This window comes from Typopeltis vanoorti, chromosome 16 (genome assembly GCF_054136105.1).
Source record: "Typopeltis vanoorti isolate ZY-2024b chromosome 16, IOZ_Tvanoo_1.0, whole genome shotgun sequence".
Lineage (NCBI taxonomy): Eukaryota > Metazoa > Arthropoda > Arachnida > Uropygi > Thelyphonidae > Typopeltis > Typopeltis vanoorti.
The window spans coordinates 57,318,289-57,338,427 of record NC_143564.1 but is presented as its reverse complement, the minus strand read 5'-3'; the positions used below and the strand labels follow the sequence as shown (position 1 = coordinate 57,338,427).

Below are 20,139 nucleotides of genomic sequence, written 5' to 3'. Positions count from 1 at the left end.
AACCTCTTGTTTGATATTGTTGATATATCTCATTCGAAGCCTATTTATTTTCTTAATGCTTCCCAGATCCCTTAATATAATTCTACTGGATGTCCCGCAATCTGTCAACATGCCAGAACTATCGTAGCCTTTCCATACATAGGATAGTGCTACAAGGATCTTACCACTCCAACAAATCTCATCATTATTTACAAAGTCAGACCATCTTAGTCCCAACCACTAACATTTATGATCAAAATCCTCAAGTCTTCAATCATCACTGTTACCCAATATTCACGCCTCGACTGCATAATGCTGACACATAAGGCTTTTATGTTGGAAAGGCCAACCCACCCGAATTCTCTCTCTCACACACACACACACACAGATACAATAAATGTAGATACTGTATCCCAGGCAATCTCCTGCTATTTATAGTCTTGTGCTTGCAATATGCCTTTAATTGCACTGATGGTAGATTCTATCAAATATATATGAGATGAATCTAATATTTTGTTCACTGAGTGCAGTTAGTCAAAACTATAGCTTGGCACTCATTTTTAATCCTTTAACTCACCTAGGATGACCTCTAGTTGTGTAGCATTAATTCCAAATAAATGATTTTCAAAATTTCTATATATTTTCCTTGACAAAACTACTTCATCCTAACTGATCATATGGATCATTGCAAGTCATTTCCACATAAATAAAACATCATTTTTTATTTTACTTTTAAATGTCTTTATCTAAATTCTAGTTTTCCAGAAAATAACACATTTGGTATTAATGTTATGATAGTCATTAAAATAACTATAACAAAGCAATCAGAGAAACTGGAAATACTATTCAATATCCTTTATTTTATATATACACACACATATGTGGGATGATTAATATTTAATTATTAAAAACAAATGAAAGGACACTGTAGGCTTAAATGCATTCTGTGTGTGTATAAGATACTAAGACAGCAAGTGTATCACAGTTGAAAATTCTTGAGGCACTTCTTCAAAAAACACTACTTAGACTCAGAATCTTTTAGAAAGCATTAAAAAAATTCCAAACAGAACTTTGGAAGTTACAGGAAAAATAGGTTTTCAATTTTACAACACATTACAAACATTGCAACTCTTACAATATTACTGATAATTTCACTATAAAAATGGGCAAAAATGATATGAATAATGCTTCTAAAAAGCAAACTTAATTTTTATTTGACTACTTTAACAGCTCAAATGATAATTCACTGATGTTTTAATGAAATCAATTATGTGACTTGAAACATGGAATAAAAACAATTGTGATATGAAATGGCACCAGATTTCAAAGAGTGTGATGTTTTACAACTCACCATGGTGTTTAATTCCAGCCAGTTGTACTTTACTAGATATTAGTTTGCATCCATACTTTGACAACACAGGTATTTGTGAAGGAAAATATTCAAATTCATTAGCAATTTTTTCAACTTCCTCATTAATTTGCAAAGTTTGATATCCATGTTTTTTTAAATAATTCTTGATACAAAGCTTAACTTCATTTTTATGAAGAGGAAGAAATGGTACAATATGAAAATCGCTAAAATTCTGGATGTCCTTATACCAAGAATAGGAATCATTCAAGAGATTTAATTTAATTTGTTGAATTTCCATTTTCGATATGGATTTATTTAATTTATATAAATCAATAACGGTATTGCTTATGTGCCATGTGTTGGTGTTAGAAATGAGGATGAATATTACAGGAACCTTCGCCTTTATTGTATCCCATCTTCTTAAGATCAGGTCTAATTCCTGAACAAGAAAACTTTGACTTTCATCCAATCCATCTATAATAAATAGGGTTGGAGCACAGGGATGCAAATGGGAATTAATCCACTGCGAAAGGAAACCCTGTTCATAACTCCATGATGAAGAGAATAAAACAGTGTGTGGTTCAAAAAATCGATACACTGTTTTAGCAGGAAACTGGTGAGCCAAAATAGATGCCACCAAAGTTTTACCTGTTCCACTGCCACCTATTAAAAGCATCACAGAGGTGGATTCAGAAATTAAAGTACTTTGGAGTACATCCACTATATTTTCAACAGCAAGTTTCTGTCCATACACTTCACTGTGGAGTGTCCTATTAATCTTTGTTATATCAATTTTGTCTATAAAAACACATGTATACAGATGAAACCATGATAATATAAAAGAAATTATAACCATAAACACTGCAAATAAAATTAAACATATCCAAAATCTACTTGTTTTAGAATTTATAAGCTGATCACAATTAACTGGAAATTTTGTTTCACAAATCTTCTCAGAGATGAAACTAGAGGCATCTCCTCCTCCTATTTCTTCACTGTGTCCTCGCTTCCTTTTTTTCCAAAACACTAATTCATTTGTTGGAACTGGATACAGAGACTTGGTAGATTCTGAAAAGATTTCATTTAAAATGTTATATGTCAATTTTAGAAAAACATGAAAATCTGTCAAAAATAAATTATTATTATAAGAGAGAGGACATTTTCTCTATACATAGTCCAGGCCTTGTCTTATTTATGTTAACTCAGTGAACTTTGTCAGCATTAATAAAACTGTAAAAAAATGTGGACCAACACTAGGAATAAGTTATTAACAGTTGGCCTCAGGCTAATGGCAAGCTCAACTTATTTATGAATTAAGGTTAAGAAAAATGAGAATTTTATGTCATACCACTTGTAATCAATAACATAGTATAAAAAATGAAGTAAAGTTAAAAGAAGTGAAGCATAGAACATGAGCAAATTGTACTATAACACTGGACATGCAAAACTATTTTGGAAAAAAAATCCAAACTCACAAATGGAAGAAAGATGCCATGAAAGTGATCCAAGATCATAAATGATCTTGGATCAATTTCATACAAGCTGAAGTTAATGTTATTCTGGCTATATGGAATAATTATTATATACTTCCTGAATAATTTCTATTTGAATTCTTTTTCAAAGAACCACGACAGAAAACAAGAATGCAATCTTGTGTGGCAAAAGACCATTAGAAATGTGAAATGCAGAAAGGCATCTGGAATAGATGACACCACACCTGAACTACTCAAATATAAAGATATAAAAGTTTTATTGTAACTAAGGGAGTGGGTGAATGCAATACTCCAAAAGGCCTAAAAAAAAAAAACAGATAAAGGTAAAATCAAGCTTATCAAGTCTCTAAGTTCGTTCTTGAAAAAGTACACTTTGGTTTTACTGGTTTTAAACCAAACTTTACACCAACAATCTTTATTTGTTCACTAAAGAATCCATTCCATCCTCAAGAGCATTCAGGTATCCTTAAGTTCTCCTGTAATCTTAGAAAATGGGAGTACAGAAAATATATCCAGTGTAAACACAAGGAAATATTATGGAAAGTTTCATTTTGTTACCAATAGAGTGTAGGTCTGAATTCCACTACAGGGATTCAGGTGTCATGATGCTGGTTACACTTTATTGGTATAAATGGGTAAACATTTTTAATCTTCTTGGATTCTTAATCTTCCTTATATTGTTTTTTTACTTAGTATTGTTTCTCTTTAATAATCTTCATTCTTTCATCTATCAGGTACAAAACCTGATTTTGTTCAAATCTTTAGTTTGATCTCTATGTCTAAAATCACTAAGGTCCATCACACTTATGTTTAATTTAAAAATGAAAGTGCATAAATAATCATATCTGGCCTGAGGATTTCTTGTAATGAGTCATAACGTGCAACCATTATGGAACCTTGTATCAATATTTTCTGTAAGAGAACTCCCAAATATTTGAAGTTAATCATCGAAAATCTTACATTTCAGTCCTCCTCTTCTTCACTCATAGTCTATGTAAACTTAAGCATTATAAAGGTAACAGTCCTAACATACTTTCTCCAGTGGTTTCTGTCTCTGGATCTCCTGAAGGTGAAGAACTAAGAATTAGTCCACCTTCTAACATTATCTATCCAGGTGATTCTAGGTCACCCCAGTTTTTTTTTTTTTTTTTTTATTAACCAGAAGTCAAGCCCTCTAGTGTTATTTTAGGTAAACTATCTGATCTAGCCATGCGGCCCAGCCACTGGAGCTGGGCCACGTGGCTAGAATCAGATTTTAGTGGTGGTATTTTGTGTTCTGGAAATGAAGTGGATTTTTCTTCTAACCTCATCATTAGTTGTGTGCTGTGTGTGTATCTTCAAGTTTTCTATGGCACTTCATCTCAAAGACCAACTCTCATATTTGTATAGTAAAACAGAGTTAACAAGGATGTCCATGAGAAAGTCTTGTAGTTAGCTGTATTTTATTGACCTTCCAAAGTAACCTCTGAAGGGCAAAGTTGCTTTAGCAATTCATACTTTAATATCATGTTTTGACAAGCCATCTCTCTTTTTTTTTTCTTTTCTCCTCATGGTATTATTACACCAGAGGTCAAATTCATGTATTTTATACAGCAGCACCTTTTCTGGGTTGTTATAAAGTTCACATTTAGAAATATATTCGTACAAGTTAGTAAATGCTGTGGTGATGTTTCCTCGACATTACAGATTTTGAAGATGGGGAAGACTTTTATGCCATTGCTAAACTTGATTAGTCTTGTGTAGCCAGTCTTGAGGTGAGAGATCATGGTAGTGGCACAGCGATTAAACTTGGACTTGATGGTAGCTCCTGGTTTTTCTGCTAAATACCAGTGGCCATGTCTTGGAGAATCATTCTTTTTTGCGTTTTCTTTTTGGGTAGTTTTAAAAAGATCAAAATCTGTGGTGATGTTGCAGCTATTTTATCTCCAGTTTTGGAAAATTATTTTGGAATCCTTATGTAGTTTATGTTTTTTGCTATGTCTCTAAGTAGTTCTTGATAGCTTGAAGGGCTTCTAAGGAATCTGTAAAAAATATAAATTCCTTTGGGTTTTGTTTATTCAAATGTTGCAGTGCTGTGTTAATGGCTATTAATTCTACATGGTATAAGATGTTGATTTTTAGTTCTGTATTTTGAGAGCCATAGATGAGTATGCCACCCTCAGAATTGCCATTTGGATTTTTGGAGCCATCTGTGTAGATCTTTATTGAGTCAGGTCCATATTTCATTATTTTTGAAATAGCTAATGATCAAGATTTCAGGGCTTTCTAGGCTTGTTTTCTCATGTTTCCCTATTTCAAAATTAATAACTATGTATATTTTTCCTGTCTAGATTTGGAAGAAATGCTGGATAATTGACTATTTCATCTGGACAATCAAAGGGATTTATATTTTCCATGATTTCTTGCATTGCTGATTTTTTCTTTATTGTTTATTGCCATGTTTTAAAAAGTTCACTTGTTCTATGATGTGCAAGGTCTCTTTTTTCTACAATAGTAAGATTTTCTTGCCACCTAATTTTTAAAGGAAAAAGGTTGGATTTGAATTCTGCTATTTTTTCAGGAGTTGTATTCCTTAGTACACATATGATTCCAGCTGCATTTTTCTTAATTTTTATAAGCTTGTCTAAACTGGTTTGTGATGTTTGCTTGCATTCAGATGAGAGAAGCATATTCCATTATGGGTCGGATAATAGAGATGTATGCGACTTTTAAGGTTTTAGCATCGGCTCCCCATGCTCTACCAAAGATATTTTTCATGATATTTAGTCATTGGTGATATGTTTGAAGCTTAATGATAGATCCAGAGTAACTCCAAGGTATTTGGGGTTTTTATTAAATGTAATTAGTTTATTGTTTAGCTTAATCTTTGGTCTCCATTTATCAAGTATTTAATCATGGTAAATGATTAGATACATCGTTTACAACATTTACTAACATTAATCATGGTGGATTGCATTTAATCCACCATGATTAAATACATCATGGTAAATACTTACCATGATGTATTTAATGGTAAATACATCATGGTAAGTGTCTTCATGACTGTCTGTTAATTCTTGCAACTGATATTTATTCTCTGTTATTAGGTCAATGTCATCAGCAAATCTGAGATTGATTTTTTTTTTTTTTTTTGCTGCCACAACTGAGTTTATTATATCATATATTCCAAATAGGTTAAAAAGCACTGGCAAAAGTATGCAGCCTTGACACACACTCTTTCCATTTTGGAAATTTTGATATAGATGCCATGATTTCTATTAACATTTCTGAGGAGCTGTAAACAGTTTTAATTAGGTGTACTATTTTATTATCTATTTCATACTGAGAATACTGGTTCAGTATTCTCCATAATGCCTCAATGCCATACTAAATAAAATGCCTTCTGCCTATTTATAAAATTTGATATAGTATTTTATTATGTTCAGTATATTTTTCTCCAATGACATGTACTGTAAATAAGTGATCTATTATACTCTTGTTTTTATGAAATCTGCTTGATTATCTGAAAGTATACTTTATATTTTCCTCTCAATCCCAAGGAGTAAGATTATTAGGAAAATTTTGCTTGGATCACTGATTAAACTGATAGTTTTATAATTGCCCTTTTTTTTTTAGGAATAGGAATCAGAACAGAAGTGCACCAATCTTTAGGCCATGATTCATTGTTCTTCCTCAGTTTTCAGTAGTTCTGAAGTTATTCCATCTATGCCTGCCGATTTTTCCATCTTCAAAGAATTAATTGCTGCTTCTACTCTTAAAATAAGTCTCCTTCGTCCAATGTAATTTGTATTAAATCTTGAGGTTTTGATAATTAAGGCTACTGAGTATTAGTGAAGGGTTAATATAGGAAATAATAAAGTATTAACTAATCTACTTATCATTTGGAAAACACTTATAGGGTTGTTTCTTTGTAGTTCCTTTTCAATCTTTCCATATTCATTCAGAATCCAATTGGTTTTAGCTGTTTTAATTTTATTTCTTATTATTTTCTTTGGTTTTTTATATTTTTTCCCTGCTATTGTTATCCTTGTTTATATTGGATTTTAAGGTTCTCTTTTGATCAGGCAGTTGTGAAATATCTTCTGTAATCCAAGGTTTGATTATCCTGCGATGATTTTCCTATTATGGTATCAGCTGCTTCTAAAATTGCTTTGGAAAATACTTTGTATTCATTTGCAATACTTCTGGATTCTTATAAGAAGGTATTCAAGGAATTAGCAATGTGGGATTTATACTGTCCTCTGATATAAGGTGATTCCAACTTCTGAACAGTATGCTTATTTTTGGTTACCTTTTATTTGATTTTATTTTAGATTCAATGTAACAATGACCATATTGTGGTCACTGACAATATCAGCCTCCTGGAGAAAGATCTAATCTTTGGAATTTCTTTTATCACTGAGTTTATTTATCCAGAGAAGTCATTAATACACTCTTCATCGTATAACAATATAGATGCATAAACCTGTAGTATTGATACATTTATTGGTTTTCCTTTAAATCTGACAAAAGCTATTCTGCTTTTATACATTTAAAATTCACACGTCTTTTGACAGTTTTATGAATAAAAAAAAACCAACTCCCTCTTCTCCTCCTCTTTATGTTCCTGAATAAATCAAAAGGTTTCCCTCATCATTTACCAATTCTCCTGCTTGTGGCCACCTGATCTCACAAAGACCCATGACAGACCAATTATAGTGTATGAGCATATTGTAGTAGCTTGAGTTGGCCACCTTTGTGAAGTGTTCTGACATTTCAACCATAAAACTCCTCCTGAGTTGTCAAGTTCTCTTTGTTGGTCCTTATACTCACTAGTACCAGAATTTCCACCACCATCCCTGGCAGTCCCAGAAGGTGAAGTGGTCCTTATTTGTCCAGGCAACAACCAAGCTGGCAAAGAATGCCTCCACAGTGTGGTATGGGTAGATAGACGTGTGGCACCCACCTCCTCTCATCTTTAGCTTACTGGGTAAGGTAAATACCTGGGAGAGAAGGCAGACTCTAACTGCATGAGACGAAATAAAACAATAAAATAGGAAAGATTCATCCATAGCCCTTGAATACTCTAATAGCATTGGGTGGAAGGAGCAAAAAGAAAAGAAAGAAGCATAGAGACTTGTTTATAGATAACATAACACATGAACTAAGCCATGGTCCAGCAACAGGCACCTTGGGTTTGCCACTCCCATACTCACTAAAGTGAGCCCTTGAAGAAAGGCATTATAAATGCAACAGCTCATCTAGATTTCACCACAGGAAAAAAAAAAAAAATCCTCAGGATCTTTTTTCCAACAATTCTGTTCTGCTGGGCTTGGCTCTCCCATTCTGTTCAAGTGCCCTCCACCCACCTTTAGATAAAGCTCTGCTCACACATTTTTGAATGATGCTAAAAATGTCAAGCACCTTTTTTTTAAATATTTTCATTTTTAATCGATTTTGGCTACTGATGTCATCTGTTCATTTCCCTAAATTTTTTCAGAACTCTCAAATCTGAGGTCTCTAGTCTTTTATCAACTGTTATTTCTAACCCAACTCTCAGCACACATTTGAACACAGTACAAATCTTGTACACTATTTGCTAATTTCTCATTTATTATGAAAATAGGGATTTGATCAAATCCCTAAGGAATATGATCAATTCACGGAAGATGTTAAAATAACAACTCTGTGGGGTGATTTCCCTGAAGAAAGTAGGTGATTTGATCAAATCCCTTAACTGTTTTAGTGAAAAGATGAAATAATTATTAAATGTAGAATAGTTAATACAACAATAGTCATTGAAACACAAATTATTTATTCGAAACTAATTAACAAAAGAAATAGGTACTTAAGCTGATATTTTTAAAAACAAAAAGGATATTTTTAGTGAAATTTTAAACATTTTTCGTGAATGTAATTAATAAATAATAATGTTTATTCATTTTTATTAAAACATGTTGTTGATTTGTGGCATCTCGAGTTACAAAGTGCGTTACTTTTTTTTTTTTTTTTTTTTTTTTTTTACAGGCACATCTTTTTGTTTTACATTGCAATTTGGATTGCTCGCAGAACACTTCTTAAATCCTTAACCTCCAAATACGGATAATTTTCCTGCAATCTCACACAGACTTAGGTTAATCTGTGGAACTGTTTCGGTAAATGTTGTAGTAACTATTTGAAGAGCGTTTCTAGATAGCCAATCTTTTATAATTCCAACTGAGGTACCAATTTCGTATAAATTATTTTTTATATCTAATACGATCCCCACGATGTTATTTCCATCTAATGAGTCTCTATCTACCTTAGGTGCATACACCAAAACTGTGGAATTCACTAACACGTCTTTAAATTTCTTCAAAGAAATTTCTTTCATTTTTTCAGCTGATCTTTTCAGGTGTTTTGCAGCATTTTCCCTTTGATCTTTAATGCTCTCTTCTTTTTGGCATAAATAGCATAGAATTTTCGAACCATATCCTTCTTCTCCTACTGTATTCCCACATATTGAGTGCATCGGATTTTTACAAATGTCACATGAATGGGCTCCAGTAGATTCCATTCTACAAACAACACAACATGCTTTACTGTCGCTGACAGCTGCTTCCCCTTCTGATGCAAGTAACACTACAGATGTTTTAACTGTTGAAGCAGGAGTTGAAGTAGAGTTGTTAACTGATTCGAGTTGTCTTATTGTCGATAAAGAAACTGATTCAATTTCTGGTAGATCCTCGAAATTTATAGCCTTTTTGGTGAGTAAATCAGCTGACGGTAGATTGTGTTACATTGAAGTGTTATTGTTGGTTGATTTAACTATTAATAGATCATTTGAAGTTGAAGCATTGTAATCAATTAATTCAGATGCTGGTGGATCTTTTGAAGTTGAAGTGTGGTTGTTCTCTAAGGAAGCTGCTGGTAAGTCTTCTGGTGTTAAAATAATGTCATGGTCCTGCTGATTAAGAAGTAGATCCAAGTCCTCTTCAGCAACAAGTTTTTCAAGCAACTCTTTCGAAATATGACTAGATTGGAGTCCTGTTCCAAATAAAGCTTTGTAAGGTGATCATTTAATGGTTCGATGAAAAGAGGAATTCTTTTGGAATTGAACAAAGTAACAACCTATAGCCCAATTTTTTGTGTCATTGTCAATTAGCCAAGCACGTAACATAGCTTCAACATCTTGATTTGATCGCTCAACAGATCCTTGACTAGCTGGATGTCTAGGCCTACCATTTACAATTTTGCACGTTGGCCACAGGCTTGTTAATTCTTGTATGACAGCAGCCGTAAACTCACGGCCGTTGTCGCTTTGTAGTATATGAGGACAACCTACTTCCAAAAATATTTTTAATAGCTCCATTGCTACTTCAGCAGCTCTTTTTTATGTCAACGGTCGAAGAAGGCTGAATTTTGTCATGTGGTCCTGGTAGTTTAATAGCCATTTGTAATTTCTATCTGGTGTCGACTGTAAGTCAACTAAATCGACTTGGCCACGATGATTGAAGTCGCTAGATACAATTGGGCAAACAACGATTCCTTTGTTTGGAAATTTTTTTTAGACTGACATACTGTGCACAGCTTTAAAAACTAGAGTACAACTGAAGTAGGTATTAGGTATTTCGATTTCAAACTATACAGCATTTTATCTCTTCCTCCGTGGCCAGTTCACTGATGGGTTTCCCGAAGTATGTGGTAAAAATTTTCCGTTGGTACTATTTTCACAATTGGATTGAATTCAGACTTTCTCTTCAAAATCAAAGATTTTTTAGTACCTACTTCCATAACATCGTATTTTTTTCCATAATAATACTGTTTATGTGTCCGTTGCAGTTTAAGTAGTGGTGCTAATTTAAATTGTTCAATGATTGTGACAGCTTCTTCTATTCTTTCGCGAGTCCACAAAGGTTTTTCTTTTTCTGTCCTGACAGAAAAAGTCCTAAATGTCCTGACAGTTTCATTGAACTGTTCTTCAGATACAAATTCGGTCAGAGTTCGATTTTTTTTCTATATCTGAACTCATTTTTCTACGGTAGGTACTTGATAAAACTCTAAATATAGAAAACAATAATAAAAATGCGTGCAACCTTCCTCGCGTAATGTCTGGCCGGCACAGACGCCAGAGGGGAGCTTGTATCCACAAAAAATGTTTAAAATTTCACTAAAAATATCAGCTTAAATGACTATTGTTGTATTAACTATTCTACATTTAATAATGCATGGTTTACTAAATAAATACTTTTAACATCTAAACAATATTATTTCATCTTTAATAAATACTTCATCATCATCAAATTCCTGCCATGTACAGGATATGACAGTACTACATGAAAAAATTACATCATTACTAACTTCCTATCTACAATTTTCCTCCAAATCAGTCTGTTACTTGTCAAGACTCCAACATTATCAGATCTTATATTTCTATCGTCTAAGGCACTTTGTACCGTATCAATCCACCTATATCTTGGTCTTCCTCTGGGTCGTTTTCCTGCCAACCCAGCAGAAAACACTTGTTTTGCTAATCTTTCCTCTCCCATTCTATTTAAGTGACCATACCACCTGAGATTAGCTCTGCTAACGCATTCCTGGATGCTGACAATGTCAAGTTCTTTCCTAATATCCTCATTTTTAATATGATATTGCCATTGATGCCATCTATTCACACCTCTAATCTTTCTTAGGACTCTCATATCTGCGGTCTCTAGTCTTTGGTCAAGTGTTTTACTTCTGACCCAGCTCTCCGATCCATAAGTTAAAACTGGTTTGAACAATGCTTTGTATACAGCTAATTTAGTGTTCCGACTAATTTCTCTCTTTAATAAATACTTTTAATATCTAAACAATATTATTTCATCTTTAATAAATACTTTTAATATCTAAACAATATTATTTCATCTTTTCACTAAAACAGTTAAGGGATTTGATCAAATCACTAAAACAGTTAAGGGATTTGATCAAATTACTTACTTTCTTCAGGGAAATCACCCCACAGAGTTATTTTAACATCTGCCGTGAATTGATCAAATCCCTATTTTCACCATTTCCCTGCGACATATAAATTTATTCAACTAGTTCCGACCATATCAACAATGCTTATTCTATTATTATCCATTCCCAAATTTTAATTTAATTAATGACAATCTCCACTAAAAATTGTGACTGAATAGATAGATGAAAAATTTATTCTACAGGGTCTCCAGCAAGAATGAAAAACACATTCAACTGAAATTGAGAATGCAGCTAATGTTTTCTAATTAATGCTCTTGCCTATTTTCATTCCAAATTTGCTACAGCAGTTACTGAATTTAAATAAAGAATCCTGAAAACTTGAAATTAATGTATTTAGGCATATATCATCATACTCTGAAGAAAACACTGATTGATTCAACCAGACAAAATGTAAGAAAGTGAAGCACTGTGTAAACCTAGCTAAACAAAAGCCATGGGAAGACTTTGGTAAGAACACAGAAAATAAATATCAGAAAGGTGGCAAAATATTCTAGAGGTACTGAAAAAGGAAACATAGATAATGATAAGATGAAAAGTGAAGATGAAGATATTCTAGATGTCTAGTAATTACTTTGAAAGATTGCTAAATGAAACAAACAATGTCAGCATTGCAGTAGAAAACTTCAAACAGGAATGCGGTCAGGAATACATATCCATACTGAAGTAGGCCATCAAAAATCTGAAATGTGTAAAGGCAGCTGGAGTAGATGAAATTCAACCAGAAATGATCAAATATGGAGGTATAAAAGTTTTACAGTGGATGTACTGCATAATTCAGAAGTCCTGATCAGAGGGTCATCCAGATAACTGAAGTAGAGCTTTCATAGTACCATCTATAAAAAAAGTAATAAAACAGAGAATTAAGAGCTATTTCCATACTGAGTGTTCCTGGTAAAATTTATGCAAGTACAGGCAGCCCTTGGTTTACGCCAGTTGCCTGCGTGTGCTTTCTTACTGTAGTGTGGTTGACTGGGAAACGACGCTAGCAGGCGCTCTAGTGTTTGAGTGTTTATCGAGCTACTACGACGTACATGTATGAAACCTAGTTTTAATGTTGAATCTACCTAATTGTTCTATTAATTTTTTTTACGTACATACCTATTTAAATTGATAAAGTACGCAATTACATACCATGTCTGATAATAGAAGTGCAGAAAAATTAGCAGAACTTGGTGTTACGAAGACACGGAAATCAATCACACTTGAAAAGAAGATGGAGGTGATTCGGAGAATGGAAGATGGGCAGACACGTGCTAATGTATGTGCAAGTATGAACTTACCTCCATCGACTGTCACTACCATTATGAAAAATGCAGACAGAATAAAACAGTCTGTGCAACAATCTATGGCAGCACTAAATGCAAAACATTACGTTATAGCAGGGGTAAACTTCATGAAAAAATGGAAAAATTATTATGATTATGGGTGGATGACTTGAATCAGAAAAACATTCCTCTGATGCAGGCTGTTATAACTGAGAAAGCAAAAACAATTTTTGAGGATCTTAAAAAGACAGATGGAGGCAAAGAAACATTTTTAGGAAGCAAAGGTTGGTTTGTGAGATTTAAGTCTCGAAGTAAGTGCCACAGTGTCAAATTATGTGGTGAGGAGGCAAGTGCAGATGTTGCGGCAGTGGATGCTTTTCCTAAAGAATTTCAAGACCGTGTAGAACAAGGAAGTTATCCTCCTGATCTCATTTTTAATGTTGATGAGACTGGGCTCTACAGGAAAAAATTGCCATCATGCACCTTCATTTCTTGTGAAGAACGTTCCGCTCCAGGTTTTAAAGCTGTAAAAGATAGACTTATGCTATTGTTGGGTGCAAATGTCTCCAGAACTTTGAAGCTTAAACCAATATTGGTGTACTATTCACAGACACCACGCGCCTTCAAGGGTCTAAAAGACATGCTGTCAGTCTATTGGAAATGGAACAAGAACGCTTGGGCTACACAAGATGTTTCTATAGATTGGTACACAAATTATTTTTGTCCTGCCGTGCTTCGCTTCTGTAAAGAAAATGATTTGCCAGCCAACGCATTGCTTCTCTTGGATAATGCCCCTGGACATCCTCACAACCTAAGTAAGAACACCATTGGATGTCAAGGTTGTTTACATGTCCCCAAACACATCGCTTTTGCAACCAATGGATCAGGGGATTATATCAATCTTCAAAGCCTATTACCTCCGTATAACATTTATGGAAATGGTAAGAGTCTTGGACACTTCAGGAAAAACTATTAAAGACTACTGGTGGTCATTCGATATTTTGAAGGGCATTAACAACATCGAGGCAGCTTGGAACGATGTGTCAGCAAAGTGTTCAAAAGGAGCATGATGAAAACTTCTTCCAGATGTTTTCATCATGCTCCTTTTAAATTTTGCACGACTTCGAGGAATTAGAGTAAGAGGAGAATTTATTGAACATGTTACCAAGCTTGCACAAGAGGTGGGATTGTACGATATTACAGCTGAAGATGTGACAGAAGTCTTAGAGAGCCATGATAAACTGCTTTCCAATGAAGACTTAAAAAAATTACCCGAACAATTAAATCAACATCCAAAGGAGGAGAAAGAAAACGAAGGTCCTCTGAGAGATATGAAAACAGCCAATTTACAGCGTATCCTTGCAAGCATAGAGACATTGACTGATGAACTCTGCAAAATGGACCACGATTGGGAACGGAGTGCGAACGCAAAAAGGAGCGCAATTGTATCTATTCGACCTTACACTGAACTCCTTAAAGAAAGAAAAAGAAAATCTAGGCAGTTAACACCGGATACCTTTTTTTAAAAAAATGCAGATGATCCGAAACCAAGAACTTCAACATAGAAATATGTAATATCTTTTCGAAGTTTCATATTTTTTGTATATAATTTTGTTTTATTTTCGTTATTAATAATTTTATTTTAACAAATATATACATATGTGTTATCAAAGCTTTAAATATAATAATGTTACACATACTTCATGTGCATATTTTTTGACTGCATGTAACATAACTTCATACCTCCCATTAAAATTGGGTTAATTTTATGCTGATTTGGTTTACGGCTGTTTTTTCAGGAACGGAAATGAGGCATAAACTGAGGGCTGCCTATATACTTGAAATACGGCTAAGAAAAATTGTAGAAGGGAGCTTGGTGAAGAACAAGACAAATTCATGCCAAATAGAGATTGTCAGGATCAGATTTTCACTTTGAGAAATCTTGGGAATATAACAAGGATTTGTATTAATAAATAAGTTTTGTAGATCTGGAAAATGCATATGACAAGGTACCAAGAGCTCTTCAAAATGCCACAGTTATATGGTGTGAATGGGATATTGCATCGAGCACTACTTTGTCTATTTAAGCTGTAAGTCAGCAGTTAGAATTGAAGGAGGTACAGGAAGATGGCTTGATGTTTTTGATGATGGTTTAATGATGCAACAAGGGTGCACATTATGAAGGAAGTGGTATTAACTCTAATATCAAAATTAATGATGTCAATCTTAGCTCTTTGCTTTATGCAGATGATATTATACTTCTGAATAAATCATCTGCAAGATTCCTTGACTAAATTAAATAACTGTTGTAATAAATTTGGTATGAAAATAGGTAGAAACATTGAAAACTGTATCCTGAATGGTGAACCTACAGAACAAGTAAACCATTTCAGCGATTTAGGTTGAACTTTTGGTGAAGATAGCAAATTAAACATGAAAATAGACAATAGAATTAGTAAAGCTGGTATATTAGAAAATCAACAAAATAAATTTATATGGAATTAGAGAGAAATTAGTCAAATACTAAACTAGCTGTACACAAGATGGTGTTCAAACCAATTTTACTTTTGTATCTATGAGCTGGGTTAGAAATAAAACACTTCATCAAAGAGTGGAGACTACAGATATGAGCGTTCTGAGAAATATTAGTGGAGTGAATAGATGGCATTAATGGTATTCTTCCTATCCTCATCCGTCTAGGACGGATGAGGATAGGAAGAATACTGAGGGGTTTACTGGCATATTAATACTGAAGGTTCACCACTTCTCTGCTGCATCTCCTAGGATGATATATTTCTGACTGTATCCGTGTGTGTTCACGGGGCCGGTTTGCCTGCTTACTGGATGAAAAACCCCAGATAAACTACGAAAAAATACCCTGCTGTCCACGCCCAAGAGACCGGCTAACTTGGCTATGGCTGAGGAAGATCCTTGAGCTCCTCACATCTCCGATAGGAATCGAACCTAGGAGACTCCTTCCCCAGGCATATGGTTGTGAAGCGCATAGCCACTAGGCTAATCGAGCAGACATTAATGGTATTATAAATGAGTATATCAGGAAAGAACTTACCATTATTAGCATTCAGGAATGTATTGCAGAGCTAATTTCAGATGATATGGTTACCTGAACAGAATGGGAGATGAAAGATTAGCAAAACAAGTTTTCTTTGCCAGGCTGGCAGGAAAAAGACCCAGAAGAAAACAGAGATGTAGGTTGTTTGACACAGTAAAAGTGCCTCAGAGAGAGAAATATAAGATCTGATAATATTGGAATCTTGACAGATAACAGATTTCGAGGAAAACTGTTGATTGGAAGTTAGTAATGGTGCAACTTTTTCACCATTACAGGATATTATGATATCCTCTAAACCCCGAGGTTACATATCAGGAATTTGATTATTTGCAAATAGAGAGCTGAGTTCAGTGTCTCCAATTCTGACAGTATTTAATGCCACTTTCTTTCATAATGTGATCCACATAGATGATGAAAAAGAGTGGAGATTAGTGTGTACCCTCTGATTTTATATCTCTATATCAAGTTCTTATATAAATAAAAAGTACTTATATGTGTCTTATATCTCTATATAAAATTCCACATGCATCATAACCATAGCGTTTTGAAAAACTTTTCTCTTGGAGCCATGTCATGCCTTTTCCACATCTACAAATCTTAAACACAGATCTTTGTTATATTTCTAAGATTTCTCAGCTATCTGTCTTAAAGCAAAAACATTTGAACAATTCATTCATATTCTTGCTCCACCATATTATAAACTGCCAAACAATATACTGGACAGCTAACCTCCTGCACACACACACACACACACACACACACACACACACACACAAGATTAATCCTCTTCAAAAAGTAACATGAGATTTATGAATGAGTGTACTTGTTATCTGTTAATATTCATACTTCAAGTTACTGCTACTGACCAGATTTTGAAATTAAAACATTAATCAACAAGTGAATTTATTTATACACCCAAGTCACACAATACATAAAGTTCCAGACCACCATCATATAGCAAATCACTAATTTTTCCCAATTATCATCATCATATTCCTGACATGTACCCTCAGGGGGTGCACAGGATATGATGGTACTATGCGAAACTTACATCATTACTAACTTTCTATCTACAATTTTCCTCCAAATTAATCTGTTACCTGTTAAGACAAACATTATCAGAGAACACTTGTTTTGCTAATCTTTCCTTTCCCATTCTGTTTAAGTTACCATACCACCTAAGATTAGATTTGCTAACACATCCTGGATGCTAACAATGTCAAGTTCTTTCCTAATATCCTAATTTTTTTTAATATTGCTATTGAAGCTATCTGTTCATGCTCCTAATCTTTCTCAGGACTCATATCTGTGGTCTCTACTCTTTGGTCAAGTGTTTTACTTCTGACCCAGCTCTCAGATCCATAAATTAAAATTGGTTTGAACACTGTCTTGTATGTAGCTAATTTGGTGTTTTGACTAATTTCTCTCTTATTCCATATAAATTTATTCAGTTGACTTTCTACCAAACCAGCTTTCTTGATTCTGCTTGTCTATTTCCATATTTAATTTACCATCTTCACTAAAAACTGTGCCTAAGTAGCTGCAATGCAGTTGATATTTTCAATGTTCCTGCCGATTTTCATTGCCTTTGACTTGTTATTGCTGACCTTCATACCATATCTATTACAACAGCTATTCAATTTAGTCAGGGAATCTTGCAGCTTTTACTGGATTTATTTAGAAGTATAACTTCATCTGCATAAAGCAAAGAGCTGAGATTAACATCTCCAATTTTGATATCATGTTTAATACCACTTTCCTTCGTTATGTGATCCATATAGATAATGAATAACAGAGGAGTAAGGCACATCCTTGTCTGGCATCAGATTTAACTTTAAACCATCTTCCTGTACTTCCTTCCATTCTAAATGTTGACTTACAACTGAAAGATTGAGTAATGCTTGATATAATGTCCAACTGACACCATACAACTGTAGCATTTTGAATAGCTTCTCTCTTGGCACCTTGTCATATGCCTTTTCCAGATCTACAAAACTTAATAGATCTTTGTTATATTCCCACCATTTCTTAACTATTTGTTATAAAGTGAAAATCTAATCCTGATGACTCTATTTGGCCTGACTGAATCCAGCTTGTTCTACACCAAGCTTCCCTTCCACAATCCTGCTCAACCATTTCTCAAGTATACTTGCATATATCTTACCAGGAACACTGAGTAGGGAAATACCTCTAATTCTCACATTCAGCTTATTTCCCTTTTTGTATATGGGTACTATGAGAGCTCTACTCCAATTATCTGGAATTCATCCCTCCATCCAGGCCTTCTGAACTATGCATTTAGTGTTAAGGAAGACTTTTATAAGATATAGAAATTTATCTTTGTTTTACAACAGTAGAACAGAGTAAGTTTAGTCTGCAGCCTATCTTGGTGTTCGATACACTATCATCTATAAATTTAATTTTTTTTTTTTTAATTATAACATGTAATGTAATAAGTTTACTCATCTTCTTTTCACTGGAAGTAATATCACCTTGGTATGAATTTTATCTGCCATTATTAACAATAAAATAGTTATGAACAGTTTATTCACAGCAAAACACTGAAATAGAGAGTTCATGAATACCGTTAGTCGATCGATTCAACACAGTGTCATGTCGCTATAATTGTGTGAGCAAACGTGGTGTCATATAAATGGGCATTAGTCATAACTGAAAAGTATCATATGAGTGAATGCAGGGTTATATAAATGGACGTTGCCATGAAAGCATCATAAGAAAAATGCTGCATTCAGCATTTTCCTAATTTTTAGAATTATTTTTAAGGAGTTTAAAAGATATTATAATTACAGCTGTTTTGCCTGCTTCAGTTTAGGAGTACCCCTGTTTAAATGTCATTGGCTATTTACTCATGGATTCTTAGGGCATTATGAGTGTAGATGTACTAAAAAGTATATGTAGCCTAAGGAATAGAAAATTGCACATACCTTTTTCTGGGTGTTGTGGCTTTTCCTCTGTCTGCGATGTTGGGAACTGCAGAGTGTGTGTGTGGGGGGGGGGGGGTAGGCAGTTTGGTAGAATAAGTTAGAAAAACCTTCTTAGGTTTTTTAAACTTAGAAAAGGGTTTTTCTAACTTATTCTACCAAACTGCCTACCCCCCACACACACTCTGCAGTTCCCGACATCGCAGACAGAGGAAAAGCCACAACACCCAGAAAAAGGTATGTGCAATTTTCTATTCCTTAGGCTACATATACTTTTTAGTACATCTACACTCATAATGCCCTAAGAATCCATGAGTAAATAGCCAATGACATTTAAACAGGGGTACTAAACTGAAGCAGGCAAAACAGCTGTAATTATAATAGTTTATAATGAGGAGTAACATGGGAGTTTTCCCAGAAATAATATACATAGTTTAAAAGATATTTTGTTGGGATCCTGAATTTCTGATCTGAAAAACTTATGATTTTTAACAAAAGATTTTGACTTCTTTAGATGCATTATTCTAGAGAAACCTTTCCACATTTGCCCTCTCATAAAACTGTTACATCATTTAATATATACTTGCAAGGCACTAAAAAAAAGTAAATAAATAAAAAAATATTGTTTTCCATGATAACTAGATGCTATCTGATGACAACTGGGCATCAGGTTTTGGTCTAAAAATAATTACATATCCAAAACAGATATTTAATTAGAAGTAGATATAATAGTCAACATGCCCAAATGCAGTATTCTGAGTTTTTTTTCCTTCCAAAATGCAAAAATTGTGTAAAATTTTCCTTAATTATTGGGGAGGAAAAATATGCTACCTGCCAAAACCCCAATACATGCTGTAAAATATCTATATGAACCTGATAATCACTACACTGCAAAAGTACTGTTCATGTTTGACATGAACAGTAGTAAAAACTGAAGGTTTTTTAGAGACTAGACGCAATAAACACAGTTGTCAGCGCATGTAGTATATAGGTGGGGGCGATACGAGATTACTCGTAGTTGGCGTGTGAAACAAAATTCTGCCTGATAAGTCGGCTA

At 34.0% G+C, this 20,139-nt stretch overlaps 1 protein-coding gene across 1 annotated transcript in view; it reads right to left on the bottom strand.

Annotated features, from left to right (window-relative positions):
• Window positions 1–819: 819 nt before the first annotated feature.
• LOC150098039 (torsin-1A-like) overlaps window positions 820–20,139 on the bottom strand; it is a 71,524-nt gene continuing 52,204 nt past the window's right edge. Inside the window, exon 5 of the mRNA XM_090406408.1 lies at window positions 820–2,398. Within this exon, the coding sequence (XP_090262534.1) occupies window positions 1,320–2,398 (1,079 nt within the window). The 3' untranslated portion in view covers window positions 820–1,319. The remainder of the gene's footprint in view (window positions 2,399–20,139) is intronic.